General features: G+C 46.0%; 1 protein-coding gene across 2 annotated transcripts in view; it reads left to right on the forward strand.

Annotated features, from left to right (window-relative positions):
- The window catches only part of SYTL3 (synaptotagmin like 3), a 255,264-nt gene that overhangs the window by 104,689 nt on the left and 127,357 nt on the right, over positions 1 to 23,218 (forward strand). For both annotated transcript variants that reach the window (XM_030198421.1, XM_030198420.1), the window contains exon 6: positions 20,917 to 20,983. In XM_030198421.1, coding sequence (XP_030054281.1) covers positions 20,917 to 20,983 — 67 coding nt within the window. The remainder of the gene's footprint in view (positions 1 to 20,916; positions 20,984 to 23,218) is intronic.

Below are 23,218 nucleotides of genomic sequence, written 5' to 3' on the forward strand. Positions count from 1 at the left end.
TTTATCATCCATGATGCTATGTCCCTTCAGCCTCAGACGGGCCTCAGCACTCCCCTGCTGCCATAAACAGGGCCAGGTGCAGGATCCAGCGCAATCTGCAGTGCTCTGCTCCACGTGCACACTGACTGCATAGTGTGCATAACTGCAACAACATTCAAGCCCAGGTAAAAGCAAATGTTTTAATTTTTATTATGTGTAATGCTGGGCTGCTGGTGGGTTTCAGGGTGGGGATTAAATACAAAAACGTTAAAAAAATTATTTTAACCTGGGTCCGGGTACTGTAGAGCCCAGGATTTAAAAAAAAAAAGTTTTGTATTAATGTAGGTGGGTTTCTGGGTGGAGGTGGGCTGTGCCATACGCAGGACATTAAAATACAAAATGTTTTATATTTAATGCTAGTGTGCTTTAAGGAGGGGTGGGGGTGAGATTAGGAAGAGCAGGGGAGATGCAGGACGGGGGATGGGTAGGGTTTAGGACAGGGCTGATGTTGGGCTACAGGGAGGGAGGGGTGGGGGTAGGGTAGGGCTAATGCCTAGCTACATAAGTAATGCCACGCTGGGAAAAGACCAAGGGTCCATCGAGCCCAGCATCCTGTCCACGACAGCGGCCAATCCAGGCCAAGGGCACCTGGCGAGCTTCCCAAACGTACAAACATTCTATACATGTTATTCCTGGAATTGTGGATTTTTTCCCAAGTCCATTTAGTAGTGGGTTATGGACTTATCCTTTAGGAAACCGTCTAACCCCATTTTAAACTCTGCTAAGCTAACCGCATTCACCACGTTCTCCGGCAACGAATTCCAGAGTTTGTTTATGCGTTGGGTGAAAGATTTTCTCAGATTTGTTTTAAATTTACTACATTGTAGTTTCTTCGCATGCACCCTAGTCCTAGTATTTTTGGAAAGCGTGAACAGACGCTTCACATCCACCTGTTCCACTCCACTCAATATTTTATATACCTCTATCATGTCTCCCCTCAGCCCAGCTGTCTCTTCTCCAAGCTGAAAAGCCCTAGCCTCCTAAGTCTTTCTTCATAGGGAAGTCGTCCCATTCCCGCTATCATTTTAGTCGCCCTTTGCTGCACCTTTTCCAATTCTACTATATCTTTTTTGAGATGCAGCGACCAGAATTGAATACAGTACTCAAGGTGCGGTCACACCATGGAGTGATACAACGGCATTATAACATCCTCACACCTGTTTTCCATACCTTTCCTAATAATACCCAACATTCTATTAGCTTTCCTAGCCGCAGCAGCACACTGAGCAGAAGGTTTCAGTGTATCATCGACAACGACACCCAGATCCCTTTCTTGGTCCTTAACTCCTAACGTGGAACCTTGCATGACGTAGCTATAATTCGGATTCTTTTTTCCCACATGCATCACCTTGCACTTGCTCACATTAAACATCATCTGCCATTTAGCCGCCCAGTCTCCCAGTCTCGTATGGTCCTTCTGTAATTTTTCACAATCCTGTCGCGAGTTAATGACTTTGAATAACTTTGTGTCATCAGCAAATTTAATTACCTCGATAGTTACTCCCATCTCTAAATCATTTATAAATATGTTAAAAAGCAGCGGTCCTAGCACAGACCCCTGAGGAACCCCACTAACTACCCTTCTCTATTGTGAATACTACCCATTTAACCCCTGAAGAGAAGACTAGACGATTTAATATAAAAAGTTTATTTACAATTGTACTGCATACCTTTTATGAGGTATGCAGGAAGCATGTTCAGACAAAGCAGTCAGAGAATGCTTAAAGGCACAGATCTCTCATTGGTCTTATATAGCTTTCTTTGGCATCTGACTATACAACATCCCTGTGCAAGTCTCTGAATACCACAAACTGTTAATCATGTGCAGAACATCTGCTTTCTATTACCCCCCTACCTTCTATCCCACAGACTTTCTGGAGCCTGCCTCTGGCTAATGTGGGCCCCATCATGTCCCAGGAGATTTTAGTGTTGAAACAGCTAGCTCTGCATGTTTTTTTGAAGCATTCCACTCCAATTTTTTATAGTTTTGTTCAACAAATCCTCCCTTTTGAGGACTGATTGTTTCAGGCCTCAAACATCTGTTTCAGCTCCAGTCTGTTGTTTCCTTACCTCCCTTCTAAATCTCCTCCCCCCTTGTTTGTGGCATTCAGTTTCTGCACGCTTTTTCAATATTTTTGGCTGACATATTAAAGTTCTATTTATTCTGAATTTCAGTTATCATTGTTATTTTAAAAACATCCTGGCACATCTTTGCAAACATGCTAATACATGTTGCATTAAACAGATTCAATTGTACTAGGGTACAAAATTTATATTTCCTTTGAATACAGACAGTGAGCTTCATCAAAGGGAAGTACACTGTCATTCTTATGTTTCATATAAGAACAATTATAAGGATAATGCCCAATTGCATTAGTTAATGTGGCATTAAAAATTACACAAATTAAAAGCATAACATTCATTGAATCAGTTGTTACAACATTCTGCGTGTAAGTGCACTTTATCAGGGGAATGTGTTCAGTTGTCATACTATTAATCAGACACCAACATGATGTCTGTGGGTACTTGTCCATAAGCAAGGCTTGCTTATAAATAGTCTCATTTGTCCAATGAAGGTTTTCATCATCTCTTACACAGGTATTATTGGGATCACAGTCATGGTGCCCACTCAATTTTATCATTGTAGTCCCATATATCATAGCTGGCAAGGACAAGGATGTGGGCACATATGATACAATCAGTCAGATTCAACATCTTGGCCGCTGCAACAAGTCTATTATCATATGTGTTCATTGTCCATTAACAAACAACAACAGTCCAATACCATCATGTTTAGGGACATGATGTTTGTTTATTCTTTGTCCATTTCAATGTTATTAATTCGTCGAATATCTGCTAAATGTATCCAAGAAGTATGACCTTCCAGACGGGCAGAGGTCTGAGTAAGGGCCGTGATAGCAAAAGGCCCTACATACACAGGATCTTTCCATGTTTTATGTGTAAAGTTCTTTCGTAGCACTAGGTCACCTACTTTAAAAGCACAAACATCATTAGTAGTTCCTGCCTGTGATACTACATTTGTTCGGATCATATCACTTGTCAGGTTCAACATAGGTTGTAGCTTTTGCCAGTACTGAGCTGTGCTATCAGTACTTGCTGTCTGCATCGGGAAAAAATGACGTCCTGTCTGAATTTGGAATGGGGTCAATTTAGTACGCCCATTAGGTTGGGCCCTTATAACCATCAAAGCTAATGGTAACAAATCAAGCAAGGTATATGGTTTACCTGCTGTTTCCTTGTTTAAAGCCTTCAGTAATACTCTCAATTTAGTTTTTAAAATACCATTGTAGCGCTCCACCAAACCATTGGAGGTGGGGCGATACACTGATACTTTTCTGTGTGTTAGACCCATAATTTTGCTCAAATTGTTGCCTCATTGTTTCCTTATTCCAATGCATGGTTGCATGCCAACCAGCCAATACCTTAATCGCCTGGCTCATTGGCATACAAGGTAATCCTTCTTCTGCATTAAACCATTCACTTCCCAATTTCATACATCCTCTCTTCAACCATTTTTCACTTTCCTGTCCCTCTGGCTGCCACATTTCAATCTTATCTACATTCGTAAGTGGCCCTTCCTGTGTCTGTCTAGTATTATACAAAATCTTTTCACTTTGCTTAACCACCTCCGTTGCTGCTGCATCAGCCATTGCATTACCTAGTGCCTCAAAGGTTGGCCTTTCAGTGTGGGTCGGGGTCCACACAACTGCAGTTTTTTTACCTTCACGTTCCCTTCTTGCCAAAATTTCAAACAGCAATTTCCAATATGTGTAATGTTGTAAATTTTTACCTGCACTGGTTATCATCCCCCTACGCTGCCATTTTAATATATGATACTGTAGTGAACTTGCAACGTAACCACTATCAGTATATATAGTGACATTTTGAGTCATATCAGTGTGTTGTAAGGCCGTAATAACGGCTAAAAGTTCAGCATGCTGTGCAGTATGATCAGGAGGGGTTTTATATTGTACTTGCATTATCTTTCTTAGATTCTCATCTACCTGCATGCAGGCAAAGCCTGCAACAGTCCTTTCACAAGCTCCATCTGTAAACCATATTAACCCATCAGATAAGGGTTCAAAAGTAAGACAGTGAAATGTAGGGATTTCTATAGTATCGATCTCACCCTCTAGATTGACAGGAAAAAGCAGATCTATCTTATTTCTCTGTTCTTTAGTTAATGGTATTATTCTTATATCTTGTCCTAAAAGTACTGCTTGATATTTTCCAAATCTAGTGGCTGTCAATGCTGTTTGGCTAGGGCTCAACAGCGTTTTAATCGTGTGGTTAGTATGTATTACAATAGGAACAAAAGGCATTTGTGCTCTCCATTTGCCTATTGCTGCCACAATAGCTGTCAGTAACTTTGGTATTTCTTTCATTCCCTTTTCCACATGATTAAAAGAGCCTGACAAAAAAGCTACTGGTGCATTTACTTCATTGTTTTGATTAATCATAGCTGCCCAACTATTTCCCATGTCTTTTACCCATAGATGCACAGGTGATTGGATATCTATTACTGCTAACGGTCCTGGAGATAACAAATCCCTCACAATCTTAGCTAATATTATCTTATCCTGCTCTTCCAATACAATTAATGTATTCTTTGGTGTAGCTGCGGGCAGTTTCAAATGTTTATACAGTCTCATTACTTTTTGTGTATAATTTGGTATCCATTGTCTGCAGTAATTTAACATTCCCAAAACAGCACGTAACTGGGTAACTGTTTGCGGTACCGGAGTTTCATTTAAAATAGATATAACTTCTGGTATAATGACCTTATGTTCTGCTGAAACATTTTGTCCTAAAAAGGTGACAGTAGACTGAGCTATAACACATTTTTCCCTGTTACATTTATATCCTAACTCTCCTAATAACAAAAATAATTTTGTAGTCCAATCTAGGCATTCTGCTTCAGTCTCAGCAGACAGTAGAATATCATCTACATAGACAAACAATGACACCGTGTCAGGCAATTGACTCCTGAAATCCTTTAAATTCATCATTAGTTGTTTTGAGAATACCGATGGACTATCAGTAAAGCCTTGAGGCATCCTAGTCCACCTGTATGCCTCATTCTGTACTATAAATGACGTCAAATCCCTAGACTCTGGATGAAGAGGTATTGAAAAGAATGCATTAGACAAGTCAATAACAGTGTTATATGCATATATATTCTGAGTGTGCAAAAGTGTAGCAGGATTTGCACAAATCGGAAATTGATTTTTTGTAATCTCATTTAGCTCTCTTAAATCATGTACTATCCTTACATTGTTTTCCCCTTTCGGAACCGGAAACAATGGGGTATTGTACGGGGATACTGAAGGTTCAATAATACCACATTTCAATAATTTACCACTGTGTTCCAGGGTTTTGGATACTAATTTAGGTCGTATGGGGTAAGGGTCTTGCTTCGGCCCCTTTGCCCCTTCTATTAATTCTATCTTATGGGGTTTTGCATTTACGGCTAGTCCATATGGTGAATCACTTGTACTCCAAATATGTTGTGGTAATTCTTCCATAACCCTTACTTTATTTTCATTATTCAACTGCTGGACCATAGTGAGCAAACTTGGTATTTCTTTATTTCCAAAATCTAAACACAATCCTAATTGAGACAATAAGTCTCTACCACACAAATTTACTGGGCAATCAGGTGCCACTAAGAAGGGTACCACAGCCTCCCTTGAACCGTGCGGTTGGCATTCCAAGCGCACCAGAGTCGGTTCCGTTAGCCTTTTTCTTTGTTCTATCCCCGTAAATCCCACTGTTGTTCTATACTGATTTGAAAGTTTAACTCCCTGTGGTTTTGCACACAACACAGAGGTACTCGCCCCTGTATCTATCAAAAATCTCACAGGAGTTCCATATTTGCCAATTGTCAATGTAATAAAGGGTTCCCTTGTGTCTAATCTGAAAATCATTCCCTCCTCCTGACACTGGTCTGCTTCCAGTCAATAGCATTGGTCTGGAGCATTCTGCCAAGTTGGAAAAGCATTTACAGTACCCTGTCTCTGTACTGCAGCCCCTGGTCCCTGTGATTGCGTCGCTGGCTGCTGTATTGCAGTCTGCGGGGCACTCACAGGCATCCCTATTACTTGTGGCATCAATCCTTGCTGCGTCTGCATTTGTACTTGGGGCATTCCTGCATTCTGATAACATTCTGAAGCATAGTAACCATATTGCTGACAAATCATATTGTTCAGATGTTATTAAAGATTTTAAATCACCTCTTTCCCTATTAGCCCTACACACAAAACTAGCTAGGACTGTGACTAATTTAAGCCAGATGATCTCTTAACACTGCAGGAATCTCACTTAAAAAAGAGTCAAACAAAGTTAAATTGCAAAGACATTCCACATAGAGAACTAGAAACAGAATAACACATATTTTAAAATAAACAGAGATCAGAATTCCCTATAAGACAAAAAACTTATTTAAATCTAATCTAAAACAATCTTTTAAAAGGAACAAAAAAAAATTTCAGTTCTTTCAGACCTTTCTAACCGTTAGCTTAGCAACAGCCAGACACCGAGAAATCAAAAACAGATGACATTCCTCAACCTTCAGGCTGAACAAAAGGTTGCTTTTCCCGCTCTTGCTGTATTTTTTCAAACGATCCATACTGAGACCAGCTCAAAAAAGAATCTTTTGCATCATACCATTTCTCATGTATTTTTTCAATCTGTTTTTTTTCTAATGGGAATAATTCTATGACATGCTGCAAAGGGGAGCATTTTTTTGAACTATCTAAATCTAAATACATAGCATATACAGGAGGCTGTTCTTTCTTATCTGCCCCTTTCCCTTTCATTTTATTCTGACTATTACAATTTCTCCTATAAAGCCACAATCTACAAAAATATACTACTGCACCTAAACAAAGAAAATATACAAAACAGAAAACTACAAAACTAAACAAATATATAAGGCCACAGTGTAAGCTTACTCACGCGTCTTCTTATTTCTCTTTTTAGCAAGCCCAGGAGTTATCACCTGTATGTCCACGTCAGTAGTTTGATCAATCCCACATCAGTGGTACACAGTAATCAGGCGTAAACAACGCTTGCTCTCTCAAAATCCTGTAAAAAACTTCATTAACAACACACACTTAATTTGTCCTTCGTCTCGCCTTCTCTTTTCCGTTTGCGGCCTACTCCTGGCTGGCTCGCCACTTTGAAGAGAAGACTAGACGATTTAATATAAAAAGTTTATTTACAATTGTACTGCATACCTTTTATGAGGTATGCAGGAAGCATGTTCAGACAAAGCAGTCAGAGAATGCTTAAAGGCACAGATCTCTCATTGGTCTTATATAGCTTTCTTTGGCATCTGACTATACAACATCCCTGTGCAAGTCTCTGAATACCACAAACTGTTAATCATGTGCAGAACATCTGCTTTCTATTACCCCCCTACCTTCTATCCCACAGACTTTCTGGAGCCTGCCTCTGGCTAATGTGGGCCCCATCATGTCCCAGGAGATTTTAGTGTTGAAACAGCTAGCTCTGCATGTTTTTTTGAAGCATTCCACTCCAATTTTTTATAGTTTTGTTCAACACCCCACTCTCTGTTTCCTATCCTTCAACCAGTTTTTAATCCACAATAGGACATTTCCTCCTATCCCATGACCCTCCAATTTCCTCTGTAGCCTTTCATGAGGTACCTTGTCGAACACCTTTTGAAAATCCAGATACACAATATCAACCGGCTCCCCTTTGTCCACATGTTTGTTTACTCCTTCAAAGAATTGAAGTAATTGGTCAGGCAAGATTTCCCCACACAAAAGCCGTGCTGACTTGGCCTCAGTAATCCATGTCCTCGAATGTGCTCTGTAATTTTGTTTTTGATAATAGTCTCTACCATTTTCCCTGGCACCGACGTCAGACTCACCAGTCTATAATTTCCCCAATCTCCCCTGGAACCTTTTTTAAAATTCAGCGTTACATTGGCCACCCTCCAATCGTCTGGTACCACGCTCGATTTTAAGGATAAATTGCATATCACTAACAGTAGCTCCGCAAGCTCATTTTTCAGTTCTATCAGTACTCTAGGATGAATACCATCCGGTCCAGGAGATTTGCTACTCTTCAGTTTGCTGAACTGCCCCATTACGTCCTCCAGGTTTACCGTGAAGTCAGTAAGTTTCTCCAATTCGTCCGCTTGAAATACCATTTCTGACACCGGTATCCCATCCAAATCTTCCTCGGTGAAGACCGAAGCAAAGAATTCATTCAATCTCTCCGCTACGTCTTTATCTTCCTTGATTGCCCTTTTTACCCCTTGGTCATCCAGCGGCCCAACTGATTCTTTTGCCGGCTTCGTGCTTTTAATATACCGAAACAAATTTTGCTATGTTTTTTTGCCTCTAATGCTATCTTTTTTTCGTAATCCCTCTTGGCCTTCTTTATCTGCGCCTTGCATTTACTTTGACACACTCCTTATGCTGCTTCTTGTTATTTTCAGACGTTTCCTTCTTCCATTTTCTGAAGGCGATTCTTTTAGCCCTAATAGCTTCCTTCATCTCACTTTTCAACCACGCCGGCTGTCTTTTGGACTTTCGTCTTTCTTTCTTTTCTAATTCGTGGAATATGTATGGCCTGGGCCTCCAGGATGGTATTTTTGAACAGCGTCCATGCCTGTTCTACAGTTTTCACCCTCTCAGTTGCCCCCCTAAGTTTTTTTATTTATTTATTTTTTTTACCGTTCTTCTCATTTTATCATAGTCTCCTTTTTTAAAGTTAAATGCTAACGTATTTGACTTCCTGTGTATAGATACTTCAAGGTTGATATAAAAACTGATCATATTATGATCACTGTTATCAAGCGGCCCAAGTACCATAACGTCCCTCACCAGATCATGCACTCCACTAAGGACCAAGTCTAGAATTTTTCCTTCTCTCGTCGGCTCCTGCACCAGCTGCTCCATAAAGCTGTCCTTGATTTCATCAAGGAATTGTACCTCTCTAGCATGTCCCGATGTTACATTTACCCAGTCTATATTTGGATAATAGAAATCACCCATTATTATCACATTGCCCATTTTGTTTGCGTCTCTGATTTCTTTTATCATTTCTGCGTCTATCTGCTCATCCTGGCGAGGCGGACGGTAGTACACTCCTATCACCGTCCTTTTCCCTTTTATACATGGAATTTCATCAGTTTGCTGAACTGCCCCATTACATCCTCAAGGCTTACCGTGAAGTCAGTAAGTTTCTCCGACTCGTCCGCTTGAAATACCGTTTCCGACACCGGTATCCCACCCAAAGCTACAGGATGGATGGTGGAGATCTTGTCATATGTTGAGGTGTTTGCCATTATAGTAGACTTATGTCTGGTCAAGTTTAAGATACGGGATAATGTAACTATATAAAAATACTAGTAAAAAAGGCCCGTTTCTGACACAAATGAAACGGGCGCTAGCAAGGTTTTCCTTGGAGTGTGTATGTTTGGGAGAGTATGTGAGAGTGACTGTTTGAGAGTCAGAGTGAAAGTGTGAGTGTGTGAGAGAGAGAGTGAGTCTGAGTGTCAGTGTGTTTGTGAGAGAGTGTGTGTGAGAATGAGAGTGTGTGTATGTGAGACACAGTGTGAGAGAGAGTGTGTGTGTGTGGGCAAGAGAGAGAGTGTGTGTGAGACACAGATTCTCTGTGAGAGTGAGTGTATGACACCAAGCGAGTGTGTGAGTGACTGTGTGGCACATAGAGAGTGAATGTGATACTGTGTGAGACAGAGTGTGTGAGAGTGAGAGTCAGAAAGACATTGTATATGAGAGAGAGAGTGTGAGCCGTGCCCTCCCAATCCATGGCCATCTGTCCCCTGCCCCCTCCATTCATCCTTTTCCAGCAATTCCCCTCTGTCCCTGAGCCCTGCCCTCCCAATCCATTGCCATCCATGTTTGTCTGTCACCTGGCCCCTCCATTTTTCCCTATCCAGCATTTCCCCTCTCTGCCTGAGGCCTGCTCTGCAATCCATATCCATCCATGCCCATCTGTCCCCTCCATTCATCCCTATCCAGCAATTCCCCTCTCCCTGAGTCCTGCCCTTCCAATCCATGCCCATCCATGCTCATCTGTCACCTGGCCCCTCCATTTTTCCCTATCCAGCATTTGCCCTCTCTGCCTGAGGCCTGCTCTGCAATCCATATTCATCCATGCCCATCTGTCCCCTCCATTCATCCCTATCCAGCAATTCCCCTCTCCCTGAGTCCTGCCTTTCCAATCCATGCCCATCCATGCTCATCTGTCACCTGGCCCCTCCATTTTTCCCTATCCAGCAATTTCCCTCTCTCCCTGAGTCCTGCCCTCCCAATCCATGCCCATCCATGCTCCTCTGTCCCCTGCCCCCTCCATTCATCCATTTCCAGTAATTCCCCTCTCTCCCTGTGCCCTGCCCTCCTAATCCATACCCATCCATGCTCCTCTGTCCCCTGCCGCCTCCATTCATCCTTTTCCAGCAAGTCCCCTCTCGCCCTTCCATGACCCCCCCCCCCCTCGCATCCATGCTACTCTCTCTGCCATGTCCCAGCCTGGCCCGCCCTCTTCCCCCCCCCCCCCCTTCACATCCATCTTCACATCCATGCCCCCCCCTTCGCATCCATGCCTCGCATCCATGCCCCCCCACCCCTTCGCATCCATGCATCCCTTTTTTTTTTTTTTTTAATTCTTTTAACTTTACCTCCGTGGCGGTTCGTGCAGCGAAGCGTCAGGGAAGGAGGCGGCGCTCCCGACGTCTAGCTTTCCCTTCGCTGTGTTCCGCCTTGTTTTGAAGGCGGAACACAGCGAAGGGAAGGGTAGACGTCGGGAGCGCCGCCTCCTTCCCTGACGCTTCGCTTCCGGATTTGTTTGTTTAAACGCGAGGGCGGGGCAGAGACGGCTGGATGGCTTCACACCACGAACGCCACGAACCCTACAGCCAGGGACTCAGGGAGTGACGTCAGATGGCTTCAGAACGTTGTCCTCATTAGAACGTTCACGGTGCGTTTTATTATATTAGATTGTTTTTTTTCTATTATGTATGTATGTGGTTTATGTTGATGCAGGGCAGCTGTTGGGCAGACTACTTAGAAATTCATGATCAAATGCATTCTAAGGCATTATTTTGTAGTATTCCAAGAAACACTACTCATACTTATATACATAGTGCCCACCCATATTAGCTGTGGGCCCACCCAAAATGTCAGGTCTGGCTAAGCCACTGATAAATACACCATTAAATCTGTGAAAAGCACTCCACTTTAATTTGGATTTTGAAGGGTGTTTTGTTTTTTTGACCTATGATTGGGCAGTTGCTAAGCAGTGACACCCATAGTGAAACATTAGGAATCAGTGAGATAATATGCAGACAGTAATGTGTGGGTCAGTATTCAGAAGCACTTATCCAGACAATTGCACATGCTATCTGGTTAAGTGCCATTGACTGGGGCTACCCATGATTTTCATGATAACATAGTAACAGATGTCAGATAGACCAGTATGGTCTCTCTAATCTGCCCAGTAAAGTGGTTATATTTCTACCTACTAGCTACCACTTTGTGTACAATGTGCAGATTACACCCCCTTTTTTTTTTGAAGTGTGAAAGTCACTTTGCTTTGATTCCATCTCCTTGTTATATAGGGATCCTCTCAGGTCTATTTTTAAATGGAACTTCCAGTGACGTTTGCTAAGTTGTGCAGAGTACACATGTAGATAGGTGCATTTTCAGTGATACTACATATATATTTTTTATTTTTGTTACATTTGTACCCCGCGCTTTCCCACTCATAACAGGTTCAATGTGGCTTACATATTATATACAGGTACTTATTTGTACCTGGGGCAATGGAGGGTTAAGTGACTTGCCCAGAGTCACAAGGAGCTTCCCGTGCCTGCAGTGGGAATCGAACCCAGTTCCCCAGGACCAAAGTCCACCATGCTAACCACTAGGCCACTCCTCCTGTGTGCTGATGAAAATACATGCCTATTCTACAGATATGCACTTTTATATTTTTAGGCATTGATATTGGGCACCTATATGGCCAGCCTGTATGTTTGGGCTGTGTGCTCAAGGTTATACCTAGTTTTGGTACATCCAGCCCAAATGTATAGGCTAGATTGGGCACCCAGAGGACACCGTATCTGTATGGTAATTCCTTACACTCCATCTCATTCCATGTAGTCATTAGACACTAATCATCTGGTATTTGCCAGGTCCTAAGTCTACGAGTCTACTAGACACTTGTCAGCACTTCACAGAACCAGGACACTGTACCAGTGATTTCACAGTGAGAATACTGAAAGGTAACTTTAAAACCATACAAGAACGTAAGACCTTTGAAGTCAGAATGATTGAATATTTTAACACCCAACAGAAAGGACTTAACAAGGATCTGGGGTTCCTAACCCATTATAAACCATAAAGCTGTATGTCTCTGTTGATCACCCCACCCCTCACCTATCCACACCCATCCTGTTAGAATATCAATGATATGCTTTGATGTCCCCATGCATACCTCCGACCCACCCCCATCCTCCCACCCTGTCAGACTGTCATAGTAATGCTTGAATGTTTTCACTTATATACACTGTCAGCTAGCACATTTGCTTATTTCCGATCTGACGAAGAAGGGCAACCTTCGAAAGCTAATCAGGAAATGTCCAATAAAAAAGGTATCATCTTATTTTCTTTTCCATGTTTTATTTTGTTTGATTTCTATTGATAACCTTAAGAGTGGACTAACACGGCTACCACACTCCTCTATCCAAAATTATGGAATGATCTTCCTCCATATAACCTTGCCTAAATTTAAGTCTTTTGAAAACCCATTTTTACATGTTAGCGTTTAATTGATTTAGGATGGGTTTCTATCTGATCTGTCTTCTATCCTGCAACTGGATAACCAGACACAATGGAAATTGTGTTATTGATGGATGAATGTCCTAGTTTGAATAATATCATCTTTCTTGTTTTTTTAATGGAGTACCTTTCTTGTTTGTGTGTTTTTTAGATATATGTTGCCACTTACAGGCAGTATAAAAAGTTTAAAAAACATAAACATCTGGTAGGAGCCTATTCTATAAAGAATGTAGGTGCCTACTTTCCTTTGTAGAATACTTGTGGAACATTGAAAATACATGCCTATAAGTTAGATGTGAGCATTTGTACCAGTCATAGAGCTGATGCGTGTGCGTTATTTTGAGCTTGAACATCCAATCTGAAGTGACAGGCAAAAATGTTTAGGCTTATAATATTCAAGTGTAATATATATTACTAATTAATGACAAATATAAAATATCAAAATAAGAGACATGGAAGGGCATTTTCAAAAAAGTGTTTTCCTCCCAAAAAAAGAAAGTCCTGTTCATAATGTCCATCTCAGAGCCATAATCTAGATTTCCTGTTCAATTATGGCTGTGAAATGGACATTTTTGCAGAGAAAACAACCAAAATGAATAGCCATTTTCCAAAGTGAAACATCCAACTTCTGAACGACCTGTGAGCTGAGCAGAGGACTCTGAGCTGGTTTGGTTTGTTTGTTGGCAGAGGCTGCCAAGTGATCTAAAATCTTTTCTGAATCTGTAATTCATCTATCTAACCTTACACAAAAAAAGAAAAAAAATGCTGTTATACTAGGGTGTGTTCTCTTTGCAGTTTTTTACAGACAGTTTTAATCTGTGCTCTTTCTGCTGGGACCTTTTTTTCTTTTCTTTTGCTCTAAAAACTGTGATTCTTGTGTTTGGGGGCTGGGCTGATTGGAAGGAGTTCTCTGAGTAATGTACCTTAACAGAGAGGATTCCAGGAGGGATCTGGTTTTGCACTACTTGTTGATTCCCAGCGGCCTCGTGATGGGCCTGGAAATCACGAGGTGTGGTGATTAAGGGAGTGAAGTAGACAAGGGGGGACATAAGTGTCGCGTCCGCTGCTCCTCCCGGCGCCTCCGCCGTGGGGGGCGAGAGCCGGCGTCCATTGCGGCAAGGGGCGGCGAGTCGGAAGCCGCGGCGGGGAGCCAAGGCCCGCCGCGGTGATGGCCGCTCTACCCGGGGCCAAGGGCAGAGGCTGGCGATTGCGGCCGCCGGCCTCTCGGTCGCCGGCTGTGGGGGCAGGGTTGGCGCTGCTGGAGGAGGCGGTGCCCAGGCGCGATGGCCGGCGTCCTCGTCTCTCCCGGGCGCGGGGGTCTGGAGCTTCGCCTCCGAGGTACCGGATTGGGCAGACAGCGCCAATCAGAAGGGCTCTGTCAGTAACCAGGCCCGGGTTAGTCGGCAATACCTGCGGGGGTGGGGCGGCTGATCCTGAGCAGTACTTAAGGGGAAATACTGTATGAGAACTTTGCTTCAGGTTCTGTTCCCGAGGCCAGTCTCCGTTGGTTCCTGTGCTCCGTTGTTTTCCTTGTACTTCCGGTTTTGACTTTTGGACTGTTCCTGGTTTTCCCTGCTAGCCGCCTGCCTCGACCTCTTGCCTGATCTTGGCTACGCTGTTAGCTGCCGGCCCTGAACTTTTGCCTGTCATTGGATGTCCTCATTCTCCATCTGCCCTCTGCTCTCCTGGTCCCTGTCCGGGTCAGTTCGGCACCCCGCGGTTCCTGAAGTCCCGTTGACCGCCTGCAGCTGGGGGCTCAACCCTTGGTGAACGGCGGTCGCCGCGGGTGAAGACTTGGGGTTGCACGGCTGTCCTTTGAGGTCCCTCAGGGCCTCGCGGGACCTAAGGGCTCACCTACTTTGCACACAAGACAGGAACCTGAAGCCATGAGCTCGCCTACGCAACCCGATCTATGGGACCTGGCTAAAGTTCTCCAGCACCAGCAGGAGCAGCAGCTGAATGCCCTGTCGGGGGCCCTACAGAACGTATGCTCTCAGCTATCCTCGGTCCAGGTACAGAACCAGGCCGCTGCGGCCACCAGGTCGCCGCAGCGGCTCCCCCTCCGGGAGGGTCCTTCCCGGGACCTCGGTTCCCTGAGCCTGCACGATTTGATGGTGTTCCCGGAAGCTGCCGGGGTTTCCTCAACCAGTGCAACTTATACTTCAAGATGCAACCAGAGGCTTTTGCATCAGACCAGATAAAAGTGGCCTATGTTATTTCCTTGCTTACGGGACGGGCCCTGGCCTGGGCGTCCCCATTATGTGAACAACAGGATCCGCTCTTGGACAACTATGCGGAGTTCCAACGCCGCTTCCGCATGGTGTTTGACCTTCCAGGAAGGCCGTCTTCCGCCGCGTCCGAGCTGCTGCGGATTCAACAGGGCGAAGGGACCGTGGCAGATTATGCTATTCGGTTTCGGACTTTGGCAACCGAGTTGCGCTGGAATCAGGAGTCCTTATCTGCAATCTTCCTGGAGGGACTTCAGGATCGAATCAAGGATGAGCTGGCTGGCCAGGAGGTCCCGGGGTAATTGGATGCCCTGATCTCGCTCTGTGTCCGGGTAGATACCCGTTTCCAGGAGAGGGCTAGAGCCCGAGCCGACCGGCGGAAGGGACCCAGGGGTGTGCCTCGGTCTAGACAGGGACCGTCCCCCCGCCGTGGCCCCCGAGAACCTAGGGAGACCTCTGAAGAACCTATGGTTATCGGCCGCCAACGACTGACTCCGTCGGAAAGGACTCAACGTCTGCGGGGCGGTCTTTGCCTGTATTGCAGCGAGGCTGGTCATTTCATCCACACTTGCCCCGCACGGCCGGGAAACGCCACTCCCAAGGCGCCCTGAGGGGAGGGGTCTTGGGGCACTCTACTCCCCTACCCGACCATCTGATAACTCTTCCGGTAACTTTGCGGTGGCAGGAGACGATGGTTCACACCCGTGCCCTCTTGGATTCCGGGACCGGGGGATATTTCATTTGCCAGGAACTCTTGCGACCTATGGAATGGCCCACACTGCCCTACTGCCCTGCTCTGCAAGTGATATCCATCCAGGGTACAGCGTTACCCCAGCCTATCACTGAGGTGACTCCATTTTTGGGGCTTCAGGTGGGGGAGGATCACCGTGAGGAAGCTCAGTTTCTGACCTTACCCCGCACCATTCATCCTGTGGTACTGGGCCTGGCCTGGTTACGGCGCCACACCCCTGTAATCGATTAGACTTTAGGGAAGATTCAGGCCTGGGGTGGCGCCTGCACTGAGGCCTGTTTGAAGGGCCGGGAATCCAGCTGTCCTGCGGTAGTAGCTACCCCTAGAACTGTGTTAGCCTGTCAAGCCGCTCTGCCAGAGGAGTACCGGGAGTTCGTGGATGTGTTTAGTCCCATGGAAGCGGATGTGCTACTGCCACATCGGTCCTTTGATTGTGCTATTAATTTGATGGCTGATAAGATGCCACCACGGGGCCGTCTCTATACACTGTCCCGAGAGGAATCGAAGGTTATGCAAGCCTATATCCGGGAGAATCTCCAGAAAGGGTTCATCCGTCCCTCCACGTCCCCTGCCGGGGCAGGATTCTTTTTTGTAACCAAGAAAGATGGCTCCTTGAGGCCCTGTATTGACTACCGGGGCCTAAATGCCATCACCGTGAAGGACCGATACCCTCTGCCCCTTATTCCAGAGTTGTTTGATCGGCTGCAGGGGGCCCAGATCTTCACCAAGTTGGATCTTTGTGGGGCCTACAACTTGGTCCGTATCCGGCAGGGGGACGAATGGAAAACTGCATTTAATACGCATGAGGGGCATTTCGAGTATCGGGTGATGCCCTTCGGCCTGTGCAACGCTCCCACAGTGTTCCAGAGGTTCATAAATTTTGCCCTTGAGGAGGACCTGCTGTATGCTACGGTGATTGTTTACCTGGATGGCATCCTGATCTATTCCAAAGATCCCCTGGAGCATGTGACCCACGTTCGAACTGTTCTTCAGCGCCTACGACAATTCCGCTTGTTTGCCAAGCTCAGCAAATGCTCCTTTCATCAGCAGTCTCTGCCTTTTCTGGGACATATTCTGTTACCGGGAGGTCTGTAAAAGGATCCAGATAAACCTTGCGCTATCCGGGAGTGGCCTCAACCCCAGGGCCTGAAGGCGCTGCAACGGTTCCTGGGGTTTGCGAATTACTACCGTCAATTTATTCCCCACTATTCGCAACTGACAGCTCCTTTGACAGCGCTCACTAAGAAGCATGCGGATGTCCGAAACTGGTCAGCTGAGGCGCAAGCAGCATTCGGTCTATTGAAGAAAGCCTTTGAATCTGCTTCCATCCTTCAGGCTCCGGATCCTGACAAGCCTTTTGTGGTAGAGGTGGACGCTTCTGCTTTGGGCGCCAGGGCAGTCCTCTCCCAAATTAACGCCAAGGGCCGGCGTCAACCTTGCTTCTTCTTCTCCCGTAAGTTCTCCCCAGCGGAACGCAATTATACTGTGGGAGACAGAGAACTGCTAGCCTTGAAGTTAGCTCTACAAGAGTGGAGACATTTGCTGGAAGGGGCAGAGCACCGGTTTACGGTGATTACGGACCATAAGAATCTCTTGTATCTACAGGAGGCCCAAAGGCTGAATCCGCGGCAAGCCCGCTGGTCGCTGTTCTTCGCCAGGTTCTGGTTTCAACTGGTATTCCGGTCAGCTGCCCAGAATACCCCAGCGGACTCCCTCTCCCGAGCCTTTGAAGCTTCAGAGGACATTGAAGAGCCTCATCCTATGTTGGACCCAGAATGTCTCAGTGCGGCCCCGGGAGAGGTCACTCCGTTGCGGAAGCTTGTGCCTCCACAGGACCAAGGGAAAGTAATGCATTGGGGACATTCCTCTGCATGGGCTGGACACTTTGGATTCCAAAAGACCCTTCGTTTGATTGCTCGACAGTACCAGTGGCCTCATATGAGGCAAGACATCCTTCAGTTTGTCACAACCTGCCCTACCTGTGCCCGGACTAAGTCGGTGGTGGGGCGCCCCTGGGGAGAGCTGCCGCCTTTGCCCGTCCCTGCAGTCCCCTGGGAGGAATTGTCTATGGATTTCATAACGTACCTTCCTCGCTCCCAGGGGCACACCGTGATCTGGGTTGTGGTAGACCGGTTCTCCCGTATGGCTCATTTCGTTCCCCTGCCAGGACTTCCATCGGCAGCACAGTTAGCCCAACAGTTCATCCAACATATTTTCTGGCTCCATGGGCTACCAGCCAGGATCATCAGTGACCGTGGAGCCCAGTTCACTTCACGATTCTGGAGAGCCCTGTGTTCTGCTCTGGGGGTTGCTACCCATTTCTCTTCTGCCTACCATCCACAGACCAACGGAATGGTTGAACGGATTAACCAGACGTTGAAGGGGTTCTTACGGGCCTTTGTTAATAAACGGCAAGACTGGGCATCCCTTCTTCCGTGGGCCGAGTTCGCCTACAACCACAGTGAACATTCGGCCTCTGGGCAATCTCCGTTCTTCTTGGTATATGGATGACACCCGCGGCTCCCATCACCCATTCCCCCTGATTCCTCTACGCCCATGGTTACTCAAACCCTGGCGAACCTGCAGGAAGTCTGGAATATTACCCGAGAGCAACTACAGAGAGTGGCTGCCAAGTACAAGTCGTTTGCTGACCGACACCGGCGGCCTGCCCCGGTATTGCAACCGGGGCAAAAAGTATGGTTAAGCACGAAATACCTAAGGTTCCGGGTACCCTCTCGGAGGTTGGGGGCCACGGTACATCGGGCCGTTTGCTATCCAGTCTAGGATTGGAGCCGTGACATACCGCCTGCGGTTACCTAGTACTCTACGGATCCATAATGCCTTCCATATTTCTCTACTGAAGAGCTTTCGAGGGTCCAAATGGCATCCACAGGAGAGAGAGACTGTTGTTCCGGAGGCTGACCCCGATCCCGAATACGAGGTGGAAGAAATTATTGATTCCAAGAGGCGGCGGGGAAGGCTGCTCTACCTGTTATCATGGAAGCATTTCGGTCCCGAAGACAACTCCTGGGAACCGGCTACCAATGTACATGCCCCGGAGTTGGTAAGGACCTTCCATGAGCGATATCCTCATAAACCTGGCCCCAGGAGGAGGGGGGCATCCGGGGGGGATACTGTCGCGTCCGCTGCTCCTCCCGGCGCCTCCGCTGCCGGGGACGAGAGCCGGCGTCCATCGCGGCAAGGGGCGGCGAGTTGGAAGCCGTGGCGGGGAGCCGAGGCCCGCCGCGGTGATGGCCGCTCGACCTGGGGCCAAGGGCAGAGGCTGGCGATTGCGGCCGCCGGCCTCTCGGTCGCCGGCTGTGGGGGCAGGGTTGGCGCTGCTGGAGGAGGCGGTGCCCAGGCGCGATGACCGGCGTCCTCGTCTCTCCCGGGCGCGGGGGTCTGGAGCTCCGCCTCCGAGGTACCGGATTGGGCAGACAGCGCCAATCAGAAGGGCTCTGTCAGTAACCAGGCCCGGGTTGGTCGGCAATACCTGCGGGCGTGGGGCGGCTGATCCTGAGCAGTACTTAAGGGGAAAGGCTGTATGAGAACTTTGCTTCAGGTTCTGTTCCCGAGGCCAGTCTCCGTTGGTTCCTGTGCTTCGTTGTTTTCCTTGTACTTCCGGTTTTGACTTTTGGACTGTTCCTGGTTTTCCCTGCTAGCTGCCTGCCTCGACCTCTTGCCTGATCTTGACTACGCTGTTAGCTGCCGGCCCTGAACTTTTGCCTGTCATTGGATGTCCTCATTCTCCATCTGCCTCTGCTCTCCTGGTCCCTGTCCGGGTCAGTTCGGCACCCCGCGGTTCCTGAAGTCCCGTTGACCGCCTGCAGCTGGGGGCTCAACCCTTGGTGAACGGCGGTCGCCGCGGGTGAAGACTTGGGGTTGCACGGCTGTCCTTTGAGGTCCCTCAGGGCCTCGCGGGACCTAAGGGCTCACCTACTTTGCACACAAGACAATAAGGAATCATCAAAACTGATAAATAGTCTGGAGTATCTTCATGAAGTGCTTTAAAGACCAAAGTAAATTTTAAATTTTAATTCTAAATTGAATGGGTAGCCAGTGCAATTGTAAAAATAAAGGGGTAGCATGCTATCTATGCTTAGCTCTACAAAGAAAATGTGGAGCCATATTTTGCAGAGATTGTAATCATTTTAAATTAGTTTGGGAAATGCCAGCATAGGTCACGTTGCAGTAGTCCAATCATTTACTCACATAAGCATGATAAAGGGTTTGTAAGGCTTCAGCATCTAAATAATTATGAATTGAATATAATTGATGTAAAACAAAAAAAATCAAATGTCAAAACTGTAGGTGCACTAATAGGAATGCCAGCTCTCTACCCATTCCACACCCCCTCAAAAATATTTAAATTTTTGTTTTTGTAATGCTCATACAGGGGGCAGGGGGAGGGGGTGTAGGAATTGTGGTCCATTAGACCATTAGACATTTTTGGGGGGTGTTGGGAAATTGAGGATCATCTCTGAGGTCAGGGGAGTGGGGATAAGAAGGGTCCACTAGACTACCAGGTATTTTGTGGGATGTCAAGGATCATCTCTGGGGGGGGGGGGGGGGATCAGTTGATCTGAGGTGAAGTGCAAAATAAGCCAATTCTTGGATTCTTTATGATTGGTATGACTTGGTGTTAATACCCTGGTATTCTCCTTGGCTGTTCACTCTTCACTGTGTCTGCACTATATTTGCTCTAATAGTGAATTAACCTTATTACCATATGCTGTGCACTCCTAGGCTTTGTGCAGGGTTAGTTTGTGCACAAAAACCTTTTCTGCATCATGCATCTACAATAATGTGTTCTAAAGCTGTGCTAACTCTGCACAAATCCTGAGCGCTTTATTGCATCAGCCCCAGTTTGTGGAAAATCTAGAAGAACTCCTGGGGGGTAATTATTACATGTACCCCCCTCACCTGTTTACTGTAATATTCGATTCTTCAGCTAAGAAATAACTGAGAAATACAGTTGTGGGAGAGAGGATGCAGTAGCAATAAAATGATTACCTCAACTGTCCTGTCTTTTTGTTTCCAGTAACATTTCTGTGGTCCCTCCAACTCCACCGCCGTTTTCTGAAGCTGCTTCTGGAGGAAACTCAGTGGTAATGTATATATGTGTACCATGCTTAATGAAGACATATTTTATGTTCACATTATGTAGACAAAACAATCATCCTGGGATCACAAAATGTAGCAAGAGAAGTGCACAACCACCTTTAATATCACTTGGTAGCTAAGGTTGTTAGCATGTCTTTTGATCAGTGACAAATAATAAAACTGCTGTCCAATGTGCAAATATTACAAATATACCACATTGAGTCTTCAGTGACATGCTCCTTTTGGCATTTCAGTTTGTTATAATATAAAGTATGAGTTTTTATTAGAGACTTATAAAGGTGGTTGTGCATTCCTAGGGCAGGGGTAGGCAACTCCGGTCCTCGAGAGCCACAGGCAGGTCAGGTTTTCAGGATATCCACAATGAATATGCAGGAAATAGATTTGCATACCATGGAGGCAGTGCTTGCAAATCTATCTCCTGCATATTCATTGTGGATATCCTGAAAACCTGACCTGCCTGCGGCTCTCGAGGACCGGAGTTGCCTACCCCTGTCCTAGGGTCAAAGTCAATGAAAAGGGGAAACCTGCCAAAGGCTAATTTTGACCCTAGGAACTCAAATGATTAGCCTTTGGAAGCTTTCCCCTTTTCATTGAAACCAGACTAGAACTTTTTATTGCATGGCACCACTTTATCAAAACCGGCATGATGGTTGCTATTCTTTAGGCAAGTGAACTTGCTTCAATAATGTACTTTTGAATTTCGCAGTGATGATAAGAAAACACAGTACCGAAGCCCAGATGATTCCAGTCAAGGCTTTAACCAGACATTTCACAGAAATACTTTTTTAATGACATTAGTCTGGGCACACTAGAGCAGATTTGAATGAACCTAACTTGGCATCAGTACTGTTTCCCTAGCATTCGTCTTGGGTACCATTGAACCGCCTCTGAAACTTAGAATTTTAGGGCTGATTGTAAATTGTGTGATGGGGTGTCAGGGTGGCTTGACGGTCCTTTGATGTGCACTAGGCTTATTCACATAAGGGGGTTAAATTTAAAGGGTACCACTGTTTGCATGGGAAAATATGCCAACATGATTTTTTGGACTTCTTCCCCATTTATGTTTGGCCACCCTTGTGAAGACAGATGCAAGCTGAGCTTATGTGTAAAGAAATCATGTTTATTGACATCAAAGGAGCAAATACAAAATACATAAAAGAGCAACAAACACAGATGTCAGCTTTGTACTATTGGTACCACCTCCCAACCGTCCCTGCCCTTCCTAGTGCCTATTCACAAATTAACTTCATAAAGGGGCATTTCGATCAAAGATTTAGCAAAACGCTATGAGCTCTAGGTATCATTGTAGCCAGAAATGGTTTCCAAATTGGCTGAAACCAGTAACCAGTGGCATGTGCTGGATCCCTTAGCTGTAAGCAATCCATACACATTTGGGTTATCATTAAAGATCTCCAGTGGTACACAAAAGGGTCTGTGGCTTCCATCCAAAATGTGAGGGTAATCCTGAGTCCATGCAAAACCGCCTTCCTCAAAAATGTTTTAAAACCCTTAGAAAGCGTGATTATCTAAGAATAATCTCCGGGTGCAGTGGCGTCCGTTCCCCCAGGGTGCAGCACGGCGCCCCCCCCCCCCCCCCCGGGTGCATTCTTGACTGCTGGAGGGTGCAGAGAGCAGCCGCGTGCTTGTCGGCTCCACTGGCTCCCTGCTCCCTCTGCCCCGGACCAGGAAGTAACCTGTTCCGGGGCAGAGGGAGCAGGGAACCAGCGGACTGCCCCCACCGCCCCACCCTTGCTACACCACTGCCATACGAACCTTGTATTATAAACCAATGGTGAAACTCTTGATTAATGGAGAACAGACAAATTATTTTATCACTGGGCGGGGCACACATCAGGGATGTCCTCTATTGCCCCTTCTTTTTGTTCTATTGATAGAACCATTAATACGTACTTTAGAAGGGGCAGAGCACATTCCAGGGAGTCACACTGCTAGGCTTGTAAATGAAAACACTCACTTTTGCGGATGACCTGATGTTCTTACTTATCCAACCTGATTAGGCTGTGCCTTCCTTTTTGGAGTTGACTGCAGAATTTGGAGCTTTTTCTGGGTTCACATTGAATCTCCAGAAATCAACGGCTCTGCCATTTTTGCCATCTGTGCAGAGCGGTTGGAAAGGCCCCTCTTGTTTTACATGGGTTTCAGATCAGGTAAAATACTTGGGAGTTTATATCCCTTGTAACATGGCTAAGTTTTACTCC

The sequence above is a fragment of the Microcaecilia unicolor genome, chromosome 3 (genome assembly GCF_901765095.1).
Source record: "Microcaecilia unicolor chromosome 3, aMicUni1.1, whole genome shotgun sequence".
Classification (NCBI taxonomy): domain Eukaryota; kingdom Metazoa; phylum Chordata; class Amphibia; order Gymnophiona; family Siphonopidae; genus Microcaecilia; species Microcaecilia unicolor.